Raw genomic sequence first — 18,520 nt, forward strand, 5'->3', positions numbered from 1 at the left:
ATTTTGCCTATCTCCAAGTCAATGACAGTCCTGGGGAATCGTCCCTAGAGCCATAAAACATATGCTCCACGACACAAACATCAAAAGTTCCCAAAGTCTTCAGAAACTATTTGGTCACTTTACAGCTTATTCAGTGTTGTCCCACAGGGCTGAAAACTGTGTAATATATGAAAAACCTATTACAGGTTTATATCAAAAGAAAAAAAAAAAGGCAACTTGAAGCATTTTGCATATGCCTGGACTAGTTGCTGAACCCTGTGACCAGTAATTTAACTATGGCTCTAACACTATTAAACATCAATTTTATGCCAAGACAATTTCTTATTTTCAATCAATATTGGAAAAACTTTTTTTTTTCTTTTTTTTTTTTTGCTACTTCACGAGACATCTGTTGGTTGCCCCAGTTAATAGTAATATCTGCTCTTGACATTTCTTTAAAATCCTAAATCTTACAGTAATTTCATGATGAAATATATTACAAATCTCTTGCCTGATAAATAAGCCTTACCACGTAACTCCAAGATAAAAATCAACAACTTCTCATTAATTGCACCCTGAAAATGTATCTATATACAGTACAATACTTACAACATTGATTTAAAATAAAAATTATAGAATAAGCTAAAAAATTAGCAAAATGTATAGATTTAAAGAATTAAAAGGTCATGATCAATTAGTAAAACAAGTAAAAATTCATACCTGACAAAATATTCTTAATGCAGAAAACATCTCACCTGAAGTAGATAGAATTGTAGTATTGCTGGGCAATTTTTTTACACCAACAGTAAGAATACTGTCTACAGTTATTTGTGATTCAGAAGGAACAAACTCAGGTTGTGCAGGGTCCAACTCAGCCTGTTGAGGGGTGAATTCTGGAACATCTGGATTCATGGCAGTAACAGGATGAGAAATAGATGGAGAAATACTGAGACACATTTCTGGGCTATATATAGACTCGGAGCTCTTCTCACTGATGGGGTCAATAGCAATATGCGAAGGTGAAGGAATGGTTGGGGTGACTGTGGGTGGCATTATCAAAGCTTGAAGTGCCCGAGCAGCTGCATCCTCAAGAGGCCACTTTTTTGGTTCGTGTTTTGTTCGCAACTGTGAAGGTAAGAAGAGAATAAAAAACTTAATTGCTACATAACTATCCTTTATTGTAGTCGATTTACACATTCATAGAAAATTATCAAGCATATACAGTTATCAGCTAAAAATTAATTATATGATAAATCTTGTGACAAGTGCAAGACCCTGCAAAGGGGACAAGCTTTCACTTTTATTTGATATGGTCACTCTTTGTTCACTTAAGATTTTATGCTGGCTGGAATCGTATGCAAGGCCAATATTTTTTAAACTGATTAACCAACACAAAATATAACAGAATTTTAATGACAAAATTTCTTATTACGATATTCACGTCTATGATCTCTAATACAGGGCCCTTGAAATTGGAGTTTAACGGAAGATTGAAGAGCAAATAAGATATTGGCTAGTTTAAGTAAAATTTGAAAATCAAATTGCCTGGAATTACATATAAAAATCAGGCTATTTATCAGTTTAGTGAGATCTGTGTTTTTGTATGGACATGAATCATGGTATGACTATGAAACAATCTCCAACAGATTTAGTAGATTTAAGAACAAAGCCCTCAGAAGAATACTGGGAGATAAATGGCAGGACATGATGAGATCATGGTGAGGGGTAGATGGAGATGGTTTGTACATGCTCTTTGCACTCCCCAAGAGATTAGTTCACCAAACATTTAACTGGGCTCCACAAGGCACTAGAAGAGATGGAAGACCAGGCCTACGTGGCAGAGGACTACGAAGCGTGAAGTAGATGATGAATGGAGAAATGTTGATTTAAAAACTCAAGATAGAAACGGCTGCGGAAATTTAACCAGGCCCTATGCGTCAATAGGCGTAGGAAGAGATGAGGATAATGATGATATTCACCTCATGTTCATATTGTTTCTGTTTTAGTTGTTCAGTTTAACAGACATTTACCAGAATTTTTTTTTCTAATTTTTGCATCTTTCTCTTCTATAAACACATTCCTTAGTAAAGGAATGAAACAGTATTGATATGGCAGTCTGTCAATTTAGTTTCTGATGTGCAAGTCTCTTTGTCAATTCGAAGTTGAAATTAAATGATTTTAAATGTAAAAGCAATATAGCATGGTTGATACTTACTAACCTATAAGAGATTACTTCCAGCATATAATCTCAAAATACACCTTAAAAGAGATGACTTCCAACATATGATCTCAAAATACACCCTGTTATTAGAAAATTCACCATGACTACTGGAGATTTTATCATTACTTAATCTAAATATCTCCATTACAATACCTGAAAAGAACAGATCTGATCACATATGCTTGATGACAGATTTAAGCATGGATCTACACCCCTTACAAGTAAAAATTAATGGTTTATCATAAAAAAGCACCATAAGAATTTAATATTATCACAACTAATCCTAACCACTGACAGAAACCCTGCTTTGTACCAACCAAAATAACCCTTCCATTGTTTTATATAGACTATTTAATAGACTATCATCTAAAATCTTTAATAAGACAGTCAAGACAGCTTCAAAGACTATCATTTAAAATCTTTAATAGATACTCTAGCCTTCGAAACCCATTGTTTCTGGAAATAAGGTGGATAGTCTCCATACGGTCAGATGTAGCATGGCTGGGTGTGGATGAATAATATTTTACATCGTTTGTTTAAGCAGATTGCATTTACAGAGCAACCTTCCTGGACACACTGACAATAGGGGGCATAGATCTGTGAATCATTCTATGACCAGAAGAAGCTATTAGCATCACCATCCTCTTTGCAAAGATCCTGGACTTATCTAACACCAGCTGAACCATGGCAAAAGGTGGGGATGAGTAAAGACCAAGATTCAACAAGTCTTCTAACAGGGCATTAACCTTGCAGGTTAAGGGATCAAGCACAGGTGAACAAAAAAGATCTATCTTTGTGTTCAGTTGCTTTATCGACGGAAGCAGAGACCATTTATTTGGAAAAAAATTTGTCTCTGTTTAGTTGGTCAGCTAAGACATTAATTTTCTCCAGAATGGTAGTAGGTTGGCCAGGGCACCAGCCATCCATTGAGATACTACTACTAGAGTTATTGGGTCTTTTGACTGGTCAAACAGTACTATATTGGATCCTTCTCTCTGGTTAAAGTTCATTTTCCCTTTGCCTACACACACACATACAGCGAATAGTATGGCCTATTCTTTACACATTCACCTCTGTCCTCATACTCCTGACAACACTGAGATTACCAAACAATTCTTCTTCACCCAAGGGCTTACTGCACTGTAATTGTTCAGTGGCCTCTTTCTTCTTGTTAAGGATGGAAGAGAGACTAGCTATAGTCAGCAGCTCTTCAAGGAGGAGGACACTCCAAAATCAAACCATTGTTCTCTAGTCTTGGGTAGTGCTACAGCCTCTGTACCATGGTCTTCCACTGTCTTGGGTTAGATTTCTCTTGCTTGGGGGTACACTCAGGCACACTGTTCTATCTTGTTTCTCTTCCTCTTGTTTTGTTAAAAGTTTTTATTTTTATATAAGAGATTTATTTCATGTTATTACTCTACTTAATTTCTTATTCTAACTTAATTTCCTTTCCTCACTGAGCTATTTTCCCTGCTGGAGCCCCTGGGCTTATAGCATCCTGCTTTTCCAACTAGGGTTGTAGCCTAGCAAGTAATAATAATAATGAAGCAGAGCACATCCTCTCAGAGTTATCCTGGATAACAGCAACTCACAATCCTGTACAGAAATGGAGATCTTATACCCCTTAGTTTCTGACAAAGGCTACAGCCATTGTATTGTCCCAAAACATCATTGTCTTCCTTACTAGTAGCATGTCAAACGACGATAATGATGTAATCAAATAAAATTATTGGTTTAAGTCGAATTTTAATTAATGCTGGGTGGTTATACCGTTGGGTAGTAGTTTGCATGTTTTGGTGAACAGTGACAGGGTTTGCCGTGCTGGTCGGAATTGACTGTGGGGTCCATTGTATCCCTATGTTCATTTTGAGTACTGAAGCACAAGGTAAAAATAATAAGCAAGCGTTATTTGGATATAGATTCTGAGTTACACATGTTAAACTTGGATATTTATGTGATTACTTAACAAGCAATTGTTGTTTGCTTACAGGTTCAGAATTACACATGCTACTCTTGGTTATTGATGTGCTTACCTAATCTTTAAGCAAACTATTACACCTGTTTGCAATGGGTATTGTATGAAACTAGTTTTGCCAATTTGAATAATTTTTGGGTACCTTCAGTACATGTACATATTATTTGAATGTTTGCATTTTAAGTGTAAGTATACCTAATTAATGTTAAGTCTTGTTTCATTTCCTTAACATAGAGACACATGTCTGCTGTAAAGCATACAGTAAGATTGTATGAATCTATAATATCGCCAATTTAAATTATGTTTTGTTACCTTCAGTACCTGTACATCACTACATTTGATTTATTATTTAAATGTTCTTATTTTGAGTGCATATTTATGCAATTATTTAAATCTTGTTGTATTTCCTTAATGTAGAGATGTGTCTGCCGTAAATGTATACAGTACGGTTGTACGAATCTATAGTTTTGCCAATTTGATTTTTTGGTACATTCAATACTTGTACGTACAATACTATATTTGATTCATTTAAATGCTTGCATTTCGAGTGTTAACATACATACTTTTTCTTACACTTACATGTGTACAGCTCATAATTCAATTTACATGGTGTACACAGTACAGTTAAGTAATTTAGTTTACTGTATTTTAAGTTAAAACATTTTTCATTTTTCAAGTGTTAGTTTTAGAGGATGGCCTCAGCAAACTTTCATTTAAGGCAGTAAATTTTTTCTTTTCTCTCTACTTTGTGCACAAAAATTAACTATTTTTTTCAATTCCATTAAATTTAGGTTATACTACCTATATTAATCATATTATTCCAATAAATCTGCCTCTTTTTGTCTTACCTAGATGTATGTTAATTATGTGCGATAACACCGTTGGCCATCTAATAAAACCAGGCTTACTTATAAGTCGGCAAGGACATGTTTACTCCAGCATCACAACTTGCATTTGCTGCCTGTGTATTGGATACACAAGAAGGCATGGACAATGAAGGAGCTCTTCCAAACCTGGTTCTTGCCAGAAGTGAAGGACTACCTCAAGAGGAAGGACATGTAGTTTAAGGTCCTCCTCACCCTCGACAGCGCTCCCAGACACCCATCCTCCTCCACCGGGGTGACGGTCCTTAACGTTGAAGTGATGTTCTTTCTCCCGAACACCAACTGCCCTCATCAAGCCTATGGACCCAGGGGTAGCAAAGAACTTCAAGGGCCACTACAGTGGTGTGATAGCGCGACTACAAGATACCACCGACAACGACCCTGACCTCAATGTGATGGACTACTAGAAGAAATTCATCACAGCAGACTGTCTGTTGAAGAGGATTCAAGCCCCAGGCTGCCAATGACTGTCAGAAATGTTTGGCCAGTTTGCGTTGAGGACTTTGGCAGCGTTAGTTCTGACAAAGCATTCAAAGTGTGTCCAGAAAATCATGACTTTGGCAAAGGCCGCCAACTCGAAGGCTTCAAGGAATTGGCTGAGGACGACATCTTGGAGTTTCTAGATGGCAATGACCAGGAACTGACTGAGGAGGACCTTGTTGAATTAATCCATTCAGTGAGAGAGGAAGAGGAGGACGCCAATGAAGCGGACAAGGAGGAGAAAGGCCTCACGTTCGAAAAGTTGGCATAGGCGAAGCAGAGAATCTACAGAATGGATCATTCCTTGGTGCAGTCCCTGAAATTTAGGCGTGCGGCAGATGACACTTTTACTAGTACAAAAGTATCTTGGATGAGATGAAGTTAAGTCGGCAAAGCAGCTTCCCATTAGTGTTTTTCCCTTGTCAGGAGAAACAGCCTCTGCCATCCGCAGAGCCCAAGCATTAACCATTACCACCTCCTCCTCCAATGATACAACCTCCTGCCCCTAAAACCCCTCCCCAACCGCTCTTTCGGAATCCGTGTTGCAGACAAGTGATGATGGCGTGGCGTAGATAATCCGCCTCCCCTTGCACAATAAGATATTTTTCTAAGAATACATTTTCCATTTCTACTGTTAATTTTTAGTACAATACAAGATTTATAAGGTTATTGCCCTGTAGTAGGGGTGTAGGAATACAAACACCATTATGTCCTGTGTGTCGTAGAAAGCGATTAAAAAGACAGCCACTGCCTTGTAAATCTTGGTTTTTAGCACAAGGCTAGGCTCACTGCCAATAACTATAGAAACTGCTGCCTTGCAGTTAGACTATTTAGTCAAAGGCTAGGCCCACCCCCAAATAACTGTGGCTGATGACTGCAAGGGAATGCAATCGTAAAAAACCTCTGGCAAATCATGAACCCCGGCTACCGCTATTATAAAAGTGGATGGGACTAAGGTGTCTCTTGTGAGTGAAGGGGGTTCAGGATCCCCCTACTGGCGTGGTAAATGGACGAAGGGTACCGCATGCTTCACGACTGCAGCCAAACAAGTTAACAAGAGAATGGAAAATAAGAACGGGTACTTGGAATGTTAGTTCACTAATGGGAATAGAGAGAGAAAATGGATGTGATGGAGAGAGGGAAGCTAAATTTCTTGTGTTGGTAGGAAACTAGATGGAAAGGATATGGAAATAGAGAGGAAATTGGTATAAACTCTATTACAGCTGGTCAAGAGGGGACAAATGGAGTTGCGGTCATAATAAGTAATAGCTGGAAAGAAAAAGAGGTAGAAGTAAAAAGAGAAGTAATAATAATCTTTTAAAGATCCCAATAATAATAGGGGATCAGGTAATAAATATAATTTCAATATATGTCACCCAGACAGGTTGTCAAGAGCAAGGAAAAGAATGATTTAGATAAGAGTTTGAGGCTGCTATTAGATCACTGAAAGAGGAAGAGAGCACTAATCATAGGAGCAGATATGAATGGCAGAGTAGGAAGAGAAGGGATGGATATGAAGAGATATATGGAGGCGATGAGTTTGGAATTAGAAATGAGGATGGGGAGTATGTATTAGAGATGACTCAGAGTTTTGAATTGGCATGTATGAACACCAGGTTTCAAAAGTTGGATAAGCATCTGATAACATATGAAAGTGGGAGAATGGAAAGCTAAATCAATTACTTACTGGTTAAAGAAGCAGACAAGAAAAATGTGATGAAAAGTAAAGTGATTTTGGGGGAAACTTGTGTTAAGCAACATGAGGGGTAGTGATGGATTTTAAAATGGGAGGTAGAAAACCAAAGAGGAGAAAGAGATCTAAAATTAAGGTTTGGGACCTTAAAGGAGAAACGTTTGAGCAATTTAAGACGATTGTGAGAGACGACTGGATAGGTTGAACTTACAGATTGGACAGGGTAACAGGGTGGAAAATATTTGGTAGGGTATAAAAGAAATATGTGTAGGCGAAACAGAGGAATTAGTGGGAAGGACCAGTGGATATGGTGTGTTGAAAGGAAAAAGGTGGTGGTGGAACAGATATGTGCAAGTATCAGTTAAAATAAAATCAAAGGCATTCAAGGACTAAGAAGACAGGCATAGGGAGCATATGAACGGTACAGAGATGAGGAAAAAGATTCTAGGAGGAAAGTAGGTATAGCTATTGGAGGAGCAGTAGAGCAGTTAAATGCGAGGCTAAGAACAGAGAAAAGAGAAAAGGACATCTATAGGATTTAAAACTTGAGGAAAAGGCAAAGACAGGATTTGGGGCAACTGGTAGTCATCAGGAATATAAATGGAAATATGTTGCATAGGGATGATGCCATTAAGAGGAGATGGGGAGAATATTATGAGCAACTATAAAATACTGAAAATGAAAGAGGAGCAGGGAGAAGCACAAAGGGTGGAGGGGCCAGTGATGACGAGTACAAAAGCGGAGTGGGCATTAAGTAGAGTGAAGAATGGCAAAGCACAAAGCCCATCAGTTTCAAATTGAAATAGTCAAGATACTAGCGGCAAAGGGGGGTTGAATGTATGCTGGATTTATTGGGAGCAATATGGGAAGACGAAATCATGCCATAAGACTGGGAAGAGAGTCTAACGATATCTATATTCAAGCAGAAAGGTGACATGGAATGCAGTAACTATAGGGAGAATTAAATTTAAAGAGCATGGCTTGAAAGTGTTTGAGGGTACAAGATGAGAGATTGAGAAAAATTGTAAAGATTGAGAAACAACAGTATGGATTCATGCGGGGAAGAGAGACTGTGGATGCCATCTTTATAATAAGGCAGTTACAGGAAAAAACTAGGGAGAAACCAGAATCTCTTCTGTGCTTTTGTAGATTTACAGAAGGCTTAAGACAGAATATCAAGAAAAGTGATGTTTTGTTGCTTGAGGAAGAGGAAAGTCCCAAAGAAGTTGGTTAGAATGGTATAGATGATTTACAAAAGAACAAGGAAAAAGGTAAAACCTTTGAAGTTAAGAGTTGGATTATATCAGGGGTCAGCATTAAGCACATTATTATTTGAGTTGGTCTTCGGTGTGTTAAGTTAAAGATCAAAATGAAGATTTGGTGTTTACTGCTGAAATTGAGAAAGAATTATAAAGAAGGGTGGTAGACTGATAAGAGACTTTGGAAATGGGTGGTTTGAGGGTGAATGTGGATAAGACTGAAGACATGGTTACAAGTAAGGAAGGTAGGGACACTATAGCCATAAATGAAGGTAGAGAAGCAGTTATAAGACAGGTTGAACAATTTAGATACTTGGGATCTACTATAAATCAGTAGGGAGGGTGTGAGGCTGATTGAGAATAGGATAACAGCAGCATGGAGAAAGGGAAGGGAGGTAGTAAAAGTGGTGTTAATCAAGGTAAAAGTTAAGATCTATAGCACAGTAATAAGAACAGTGTTAATATATGGATAAAAAACTAAGGGTTTAAGATGGAAAGAGGAAGCAAAGCTTTAAAGAACAGAGAGGAGAATGCTAATGTGGGTTATGGGAGTATAACTGTTTGAAAGATTGGAAAATGAGGAAATAAGAAGAATGGGAATTGTAGTAAAGATTACTGAAAAGATGAGGAGTGTCATGACTGATATGTGTGGGTGAGGATGGAGGGTGGGGAGGAATGAGAAGGGTTTGGGAGGAACCTCTATGGGGGAGAAGATCGAGAGGGAAGCAGAGAATTAGATGGGGAGATACGGTGAAGGATGATATGGAGGAATGAGGTTTGGCAGAAGAGGATGCCTTTGATTGAAGGCATTGGAAAAGGCGCATCAGGCAATTGACCCCTTCTTGTAAGGATAACGGTGGGGAAGAAAATTTATAAAAGGTCACTTTTAATTACTGAACACTAACTTTTAAAATATACATTAATTATGTATTTATATACAGAGTGCTTTTAATTTAGTACAGTACACTAGTAGAGCATATAACTTTCAAATATTATGTACATATTTTTAACTTGTACTGTACATTCTTTATTACTATATGTATCCAGTACTAATACATTTTATATCTCCATCTTTACAGAAGTAATGACTCGTAGGTTTAGAAGTGTTGTGCCGTGCAATTATGTCCCTTCAAAATTAATTTCATCCATTGTTAACAACATGGCATATCCTCAACCCAACTTGGAAATTGTCCCTTCTGGCGGAATGCTTTTTATTAAGTACTGTTACAGTTGAGGAATACTTTTTGGTAAGACATTGCAGTTGTTAAATGTCAGCTATCCTTGCCAAGGATCCATGTATATATCACATTGTACATATTTTAAATGTTAATACTATTAATAATTACGTTTAATAATTATACAGTATCTACAAAAAAATTACCAAATTTAGATCATTTTGTTTGAACTTATAAATCCTTGTTAATAATATCTCACTTTCCTGTTCCTACTTGGCTCTCCTTAGTGTTTTAGCCAAAGGCAGTTACTTTTGTACTTCTAACTTTCGGCTTGGTGTGTCTCGACTCAGCTCCTGCCTCGTAAACACATATGGAGAACCCTCTTCTATTTTTGCAAGTCACTATCTTTTGATACGTTTGAAGTGGTTATACAATTAAGTCGATTAGATTTCTTTCACTATAAAGTTGAAAGTATTTGTACATAATTATATGTATTAAATTTCATGGTTTTATATTTCCCCTAATAATTTCCTTGACATAAAATTTAGTGAATTGAATTTGAACCTTAAGATTTAACTTTACCCATGACACAACACAGTACAGTAAAGGACCTCCAGAGTCATTTTACCATATTCTTTCAAAAGCATTCAACATTTCACGCCGCATATTGTTTGTTTACTGCAAAATCTACACTATCAAAGCACTTTGAGAACAAGAAAGTTTTCAGTTTCTTCTTGAAGGCCTTAATACCTTCCATCTTTCAAATGTCTAGTGGGAGCTTGATTAATAATCTTCAGGCTGCATATTTAAGGGGGCCGGACGGCTAATGCCGTTTTTTAAGGACAGGAGTTTGGATTTTCATGCCACTTAATAAGGTGACTAAAGACATCTCCAAACTGCATAGGATTTTTGGCTTTGACCTTCAGTTTTGTGACACTGGGGGGATTTATCCTGAAAACGAATTTTTTTTTTAAATTCTATCTCCTCCCTTGGAAATTAATATTAAGACCTGGAATTACTGCCAAATATAGACCTTATGTTTGACCTCCAATAAAATTATTTTTCTAAAAGTCATTTTTAGGCTACATATGAATGTTTTCATTATGGTAAAAAAAATAAACCCTAAAAATTAGGAAAATTTTTTTTAAAAAATATGAAAAAAAAATTGAAGAGTACCACTTGATTGTTTCATAATGTCTTTCTAAGTTATATACCAAATTTCAATGCTATATTTCTAAAACCGAGGGAGAAGATACAATTTGAAGGTCAATAAGTATAGTTTTGAGAAAGTCGTTCAAAGCTTTTCATTGTATTTTTATAAAGAATATTATCAAATCACGATTATTATGAATTTTATGTTCCTTTTTGGATATCAATAAACAGCCCAAAAAGTTACTTATCATAATTTAATCACAAATGAAGATCCCTTTGCTTAACATCTTGCTTCTTTAGGCGAGAAGGGCGCTCCATCCTCTCTCTTTCCTTCAATAACTCCACTAATTTTGGCAATAGTACCCACGTCTATGCTCTTACTTGAGCCCATTTTCTTATTCCTTATGTTCGCGAGATGGTGAAATTGTCTTTTCCTCTTTGGCAGGATGAAATTCTTGCCAAAACTGGGAAGAAGTAAAAATGAGAGAATGTTAAGAGGTCAAACTCAAACATGTACTCTCTGAGGTTTGCGATACGACTGAAGGCAGAAGGGTGTAATAACCCTATAATATATAGTCTTGTGACTCATGGAATCTATACAGATGCCATTGCTCACAATTTGTTTTATATTAAGATGTAATAATCATCAAAATTTATGATAACAGAAGAAATACTGCATTTCTTTGTAGGGAATAATGTATTTGGTTTATTGAGTTAACTTTTACTAATTACCCTGTAATAAAAATAATAATTATAATTATTATTATCATTATTACTAGCTAAGCTACAACCCTATTTGGAAAAGCAAAATGCTATAAGCCAAAGGACTCCAACAAGGAAAAATAGCACAGAGAGAAAAGGAAATAAGGAAATAAGTAAACGATACAAGTAATGAAAAATTTAAATAAAATATTTTAAAAACATTAACAACATTAAAACATGACATTTGATATATGAACGATAGAAATAATAATACATACATACATACATACATATACCAAGGCAATTCCCCCAATTTTAGGGGGTAGCCAACATCAAACAAATTAAATAAAAAAGGGGAACTCTCCTCTCAACGTTCCTCCCAGCCTGACAAGGGACTCAACCGAGTTCAGCTGGTACTGCTAGGGTGCCAGAGCCCATCCTCCCCCGTTATCCACCACAGATGAAGCTTCATAACACAGAATCCCCTACACCTGCTACCTCCGCGGTCATCCAAGGCACCGGAGGAAGCAGCAGGGCCTACCGGAACTGCGTCACAATCACTCGCCATTCATTCCTATTTCTAGCACGCTCTCTTGCCTCTCTCACATCCATCCTCCTATCACCCAAAGCTTTCTTCACTCCATCCACCCAAACACTGGCCTTTCTCTTGTACTTCTCCCATCAACTCTTACATTCATCACCTTCTTTAGCAGACAGCCATTTTACATTCTCTCAACATGGCCAAACCACCTCAACACATTCATATCCACTCTAGCTGCTAACTCATCTCTTACACCCGTTCTCATCCTCACTACTTTGTTCCTAACCCTATCTACTTGAGATACACCAGCCATACTACTTAGACACTTCATCTCAAACACATTAAATTTCTATCTGTCACTTTCATTCCCCACAACTTCGATCCATACATCACAGTTAGTACAATCACTTTCTCATACAGAACTCTCTTTACATTCATGCCCAACCCTCTATTTTTTACTACTACCTTAAGGGGACCGTCCGGGTTGGTATTTTGGCATACCAACTTGAAAAATTCAAAAATCGTTTTATTGTCTCTCTGTATAGAGAAACATATCGTACATGCTCTCCAGAAGTTTCAACCCATTATTTTTACAAATAACGAAGATATAGAGGTTTTTAAATGATGACGTCATCCCTACTGTGTCGTCTGCATGACTTAGTTTGACAAAATCGTCTTTGTGTGTAATTTTGCATATATATAGCGATTTTTCACTTATATTTCGATCTATCGTACGTCTGGCAGAAATGGAAGGCATTTGTAGAGTGTAGATGAACGAAGTCTACTACAATAACAGAAGCCAAAGTTGCCAAAGATGTATAGAAGTTATAATGTAAGCCTATGTTTACTTGAAGTTCGTATGTACATTGTGTTTCCACAACGCCTTCGGGAACATTATAGCAAGGCCAATGTTACCTAAGGTTGTAGAAAGAACAAATAGTCAATAATTTTTCCAAACAATGAAAATAGCGGTCTTTAAATGATGACGTCATCCTTATGGCATCGTCTGCCTGACTGAGTTAGACAGGTGCGCAGTCTCTCTCTCTCTCTCTCTCTCTCTCTCTCTCTCTCTCTCTCTCTCTCTCTCTCTCTCTCTCTCTCTCTCCCTCTCTCGAATTATTTACCACTGCCATTTATACAAATACTTTTATTCTCTCTCTCTCTCTCTCTCTCTCTCTCTCTCTCTCTCTCTCTCTCTCTCTCTCTCTCTCTCTCGAATTATTTAAAACTCCCATTTATACAAATACTATAATAACAATGTTCAACTCTCTCTCTCTCTCTCTCTTTCTCTCTCTCTCTCTCTCTCTCTCATGTTTCGAAATCTCGTACCTCTGGCAGAAATGAAAGACATTGGTAGAGGGTTAGGTGAATGAAAACTACCACCTACGAACACATCACACAGTCTCCAAAGACATGTAGAAATTATAATGCATGTGTTTATTTACTTGAAGTTTGTATGTTGATTGTGCTTTCACAACGTCCTCTGGAATTTTATAGCAATGCCAATGTTACATAAGGTGATAGAAAGAACAAAAAGTAAGTGGAGAACAAGAAAACAGAAGCCAAAGATGCCAAAGATGTATAGAAGTTATAATGTATGCGTTTGTTTACTTGAAGTTCGTATGTACATTGTGTTTCCACAACGCCCTCGGGAACATTATAGCAAGGCCAATGTTACCTAAGGTTGTAGAAAGAACAAATAAGTCAATAATTTTTCCAAACAATGAAAATAGCGGTCTTTAAATGATGACGTCATCCTTATGGCGTCGTCTGCAAGACTGAGTGACAGATGCGTAGTTCTCTCTCTCTCTCTCTCTCTCTCTCTCTCTCTCTCTCTCTCTCTCGAATTATATACCCCTGCTATTTATACAAATACTTGTATTCTCTCTCTCTCTCTCTCTCTCTCTCTGTACATCCTTTTATTAGATAATAGAATGAATCTCTTTTTTCATTTGTTCGTATATCCTTGCAAAAATTCTTATTCTCTCTCTCTCTCTCTCTCTCTCTCCTCTCTCCTCTCTCTCTCTCTCTCTCTCTCTCTCTCTCTCTCTCTCTCTATCATCTTATTTTATAATAGGATGAATCTCTTTTTCATTTGTACGTATACCCTTGTAAAAAGTACTTCTCTCTCTCTCTCTCTACATCCTTTTATTAGATAATAGAATGAATCTCTTTTTCATTTGTTCGTATACCCTTGTAAAATATACTTATTCTCTCTCTCTCTCGAATTATATACCCCTGCTATTTATACAAATACTTGTATTCTCTCTCTCTCTCTCTCTCTCTCTCTCTCTCTCTCTCTCTCTCTCTCTCTCTCTCCAATTGTTATAAACTCCCATTTATACAAATACTATAATAACAATGTTCAACTCTCTCTCTCTCTCTCTCTCTCTCTCTCTCTCTCTCTCTCTCTCTCTCTCATGTTTCGAAATCTCGTACCTCTGGCAGAAATGAAAGGCATTGGTAGAGGGTAGGTGAATGAAAACTACCTGCTACGAAAAAATCACAAAGTTTCCAAAGACATATAGAAATTATAATGCATGTGTTTATTTACTTGAAGTTCGTATGTTGATTGTGCTTTCACAACGTCCTCTGGAATTTTATAGCAATGCCAATGTTACATAAGGTGATAGAAAGAACAAAAAGTAAGTGGAGAACAAGAAAAAAGAACCAAGAAAGAGGGAAACATGGATAAGAGTACAATGCTGAAACCTGCTAACTAAAACACTGGCAACAATTAGAGATCACTGGCAACTCATAACATAGGAATAGTAAACTGAGGGTTCAAATACCTCCTTTAGGGTGCATTTATGTAGGAATGAACAATAAAAGTTATCATAATAATATTATCTTGATTTCTTTTAGAAAAGAAGCGAAAGCTTGCTGCAAATCTTTGGGAGCTCATAACTCAAAAACATACTTATTCCCACTTAGGTACATTTTTCTCACTCATTTGTTGTTCGATATTAGAGAAAAAGATATCGTTGAAAAGAAGAATAAAAATTCCACAATTCTGTCAGACAAAATTTTGATTTTCGTTTTACATTTTTTTTCACGATTATTTTCCGTCTAGACGAGGAAAAAAAAATAAAAATTCATTAAAAAAAAACAGAAAGGAAAATCAAAATTCTGTTGTTAGAGTAGTTTTTGTGGTATAAGTTTCAATACAATTGGTATTATAGTAGTGGGGAAAAATGTACCTAAATATTTTTTTAAAATCATGATTTTTGCTCATAAATCCAAAAGTTTTTGATCAAATGACTTGAAATTTTTATATGATGAAGGTATTATATATGTCTAAAACATATATAGAAATTGTGTAATTTGGATCATTAGGAAAAAAAATGGCGGACATGGCGGACGGTCACCTTAACTGGCCCCAACACTTTGCATCCTTCATTCAATCTCTGACGTACATCTGCTTCCAATCCACCATTTGCTGCAACAACAGACCCCAAGTACTTGAACTGATCCACCTCCTCAAATAACTCTCCACTTAACATGACATTCAACCTCGCACCACCTTCCCTTCTCGTACATCTCATAACCTTACTCTTACCCACATTAACTCTACACTTCCTCCTCTCAAAAACCCTTCCCAATTCTGTCACTAATTGGCCAAGCTTCTCTTCCGCGTCTGCAACCAGTAGAGTATCATCCACGAACAACAACTGATTTACCTCCCATTCCTGGTCATTCTCGTCTATCAGTTTCAATCCTCGTCCAAGCACTCGAGCATTCACCTCTCTCACCACTCCATCAACATACAAGTTGAACAACCACGACGACATCACTCCATCAACATACAAGTTAAATAACCACGACGACATTACACATCCCTGTCTCAGCCCCACTCTCACCGGAAACCAATCGCTCACTTCATTTCCTATCCTAACACATACTTTACTACATTTGTAGAAACTTTTCACTGCTTGCAACAACCTTCCACCAACTCAATATAACATCATCACATTTCAAATTGCTTCCCTATCAACTCTATCATACGCTTTCTCCAGATCCATAAACACAACATACACCTCCTTACCTTTTGCTAAATATTTCTCGCACATCTGCCTAACTGTAGAAATCTGATTCATACAACCCATACCTCTTCTAAAACCACCCTGTACTTCCAAGATTGCATTTTCTGTTTTATCCTTAATCCTATTAATCAGTACTCTACCACACACTTTTCCAACTACACTCAACAAACTAATACCTCTTGAATTACAACACTCATGCACATCTTCCTTACCCTTATATAGTGGTACAATACACGCACAAACCCAATCTACTGGTACCATTGACAACACAAAACACATATTAAACAATCTCACCAACCATTCAAGTACATCTCAGCTCTCACACCATCCATACCAGATGCTTTTCCTACTCTCGTTTCATCTAGTGCTCTCCTCACTTCTTCTCTTGTAATCTCTCTCTCATTCTCATCTACCATCACTGGCACCTTAACACCTGCAACAGCAATTATATCTGCCTCCCTATTATCCTCAAAATTCAGTAAACTTTCAAAAAATTCCACCCACATTTTCCTTGCCTCCTCTCCTTTTAAAAACCTTCCATTTCCATCTTTCACTGTCTCTTCAATTCTTGAACCAACCTTCTTTATTCTCTTCACTTCTTTCCAAAACTTCTCATTCTCTTCATATGTATGACCCTGACCCCACCTCAGGTCAGCTGCCCTCTTTGCCTCACGTACCTTGCGCTTTACTTGCACATTTTTCTCTATCTTTCATACTTCTCTACACTATTACTCTGCAGCCATTCTTGAAAAGCCCTCTTTTTCTCTTCCACTTTTACCTTCACTCCTTCATTTCACCATTCACTGCCCTTCCTCATGCTGCCTCCAACAAACTTCTTGCCACATACATCACTTGCAATCCCAACAAAATTTTCTTTTACTAACTTCCACTCCTCTAAATTACCAGTTTCTCTTACTTTCACTTCGTCATATGCCATTTTCAACCTTTCTTGATATTCACTTTTTACCCTCAGTTTTATTAGCTCTTCAACCCTCACTAACTCCCTTTTACATCCACCTACTCTATTCCCCCACTCTCAGGCTACCACTAATTTTCCTTCCACTAAAAAATGATCAGACATACCATTAGCCATACCCTTAAACATATGCACGTCTTTCAATCTTCCAAACATTCTTTTAGTTATCAACACATAATCCATTAATGCCCTTTCTACTACTCTTCCATTTCTCACTCTTACCCATGTATACTTGTTTTTATCTTTCTTTTTGAAAAAGCAAAAACTTATCACCATCTCTTGCTCAATACACATATCTACCAGTCTCTCAACACACTCATTTCCACCTGGTATGCCATACTTCCCAATGACACCTTCTACCTCTCCAGCGCCCACTCTAGCATTCAAGTCACCCATGACAACTACAAAATTCCTTCTACCCAGTCCTTCTACACACCTAGTTAATTCATTCCAGAACTTATTCCACTCTTCTTCACTGTTCTCACAACCTGGCCCATACACACTGACAATATCAAAACAGATATTTGATATATAAACTATAAAAGGACTTATGTAAGCTTATTCAACACAAAAACATTTCTTACGAGTTTGAACTTTTGAAGTTCTACGGATTCAACTACCAGATTAGGAAGCTCATTCCACAAGTTGGTCACACCTGGAATAAAACTGCTTGAGTACTATGCAGTATTGAGCCTCATGAAGGAGAAGACCTGAATTAACCGCATACCTAGTATTAAGAACAGGATGGAACTATCCGGGAAGATCTGAATGTAAAGGACAGTCAGAATTATGAAAATTATTATGCAACATGCACAATAAACTAATAGAACGATGGTGCAAGAGATTGATATCTAGATCAAGAATAAGATATTTAATAGACCGTAAGTTCCTGTAAAACAAATTAACCCTGGATAGGTACGATGGGTCGTACGCGACCCCGAGCGTCAAAAAAAAAGAGGTTTTTCTCACGTGACTCACCCCCGTGACTGAATTTGTGGGTGATCGACCTGCAGGAGGTGTCTCCCCTACACGCTCTAGTAGTGTCCAGATGTGCATTGCTGTAGCTGTACTCCTTCCCCGATTTCTGAGACGAGTCGGGGTCGAGCGCGACCGAGTTTACCCTTCTAAGGTAATTTGCATAATTATCAAAGTTATTACGTATTATGAAATTGTCGTAGAATGGTGCAACTTGTATAGGTTATCAGTTGTGGAAAGTCTTGGTGGATTGTTTGGCTACCATGTGCATGATTTTTTTTTTAGTTAAAATGTCGTTCATCACCACGAGGACCATTTTACCGCGAGTGCCCCTTTTTCATTTTTTTTCATTTTTTTGCCAAGTCATTTTTCCGTAAGATATTGCCAAATAGTGTCGTAAAACTTTTGCTTGTTTAGTGTTGGAAAGTGTGTCTAGATTATCTGGCTACTCATGCGTGACTTTGT

At 37.2% G+C, this 18,520-nt stretch overlaps 1 protein-coding gene across 3 annotated transcripts in view; it reads right to left on the minus strand.

The window, feature by feature from the left end:
• The window catches only part of LOC137643975 (la-related protein 1B-like), a 798,692-nt gene that overhangs the window by 483,303 nt on the left and 296,869 nt on the right, over positions 1-18,520 (minus strand). For all 3 annotated transcript variants that reach the window (XM_068376809.1, XM_068376808.1, XM_068376807.1), the window contains one exon: positions 735-1,104. In XM_068376809.1, the coding sequence (XP_068232910.1) occupies positions 735-1,104 (370 nt within the window). The remainder of the gene's footprint in view (positions 1-734; positions 1,105-18,520) is intronic.

The sequence above is a fragment of the Palaemon carinicauda genome, chromosome 7 (assembly GCF_036898095.1).
Source record: "Palaemon carinicauda isolate YSFRI2023 chromosome 7, ASM3689809v2, whole genome shotgun sequence".
Taxonomy (NCBI): Eukaryota; Metazoa; Arthropoda; class Malacostraca; order Decapoda; family Palaemonidae; genus Palaemon; species Palaemon carinicauda.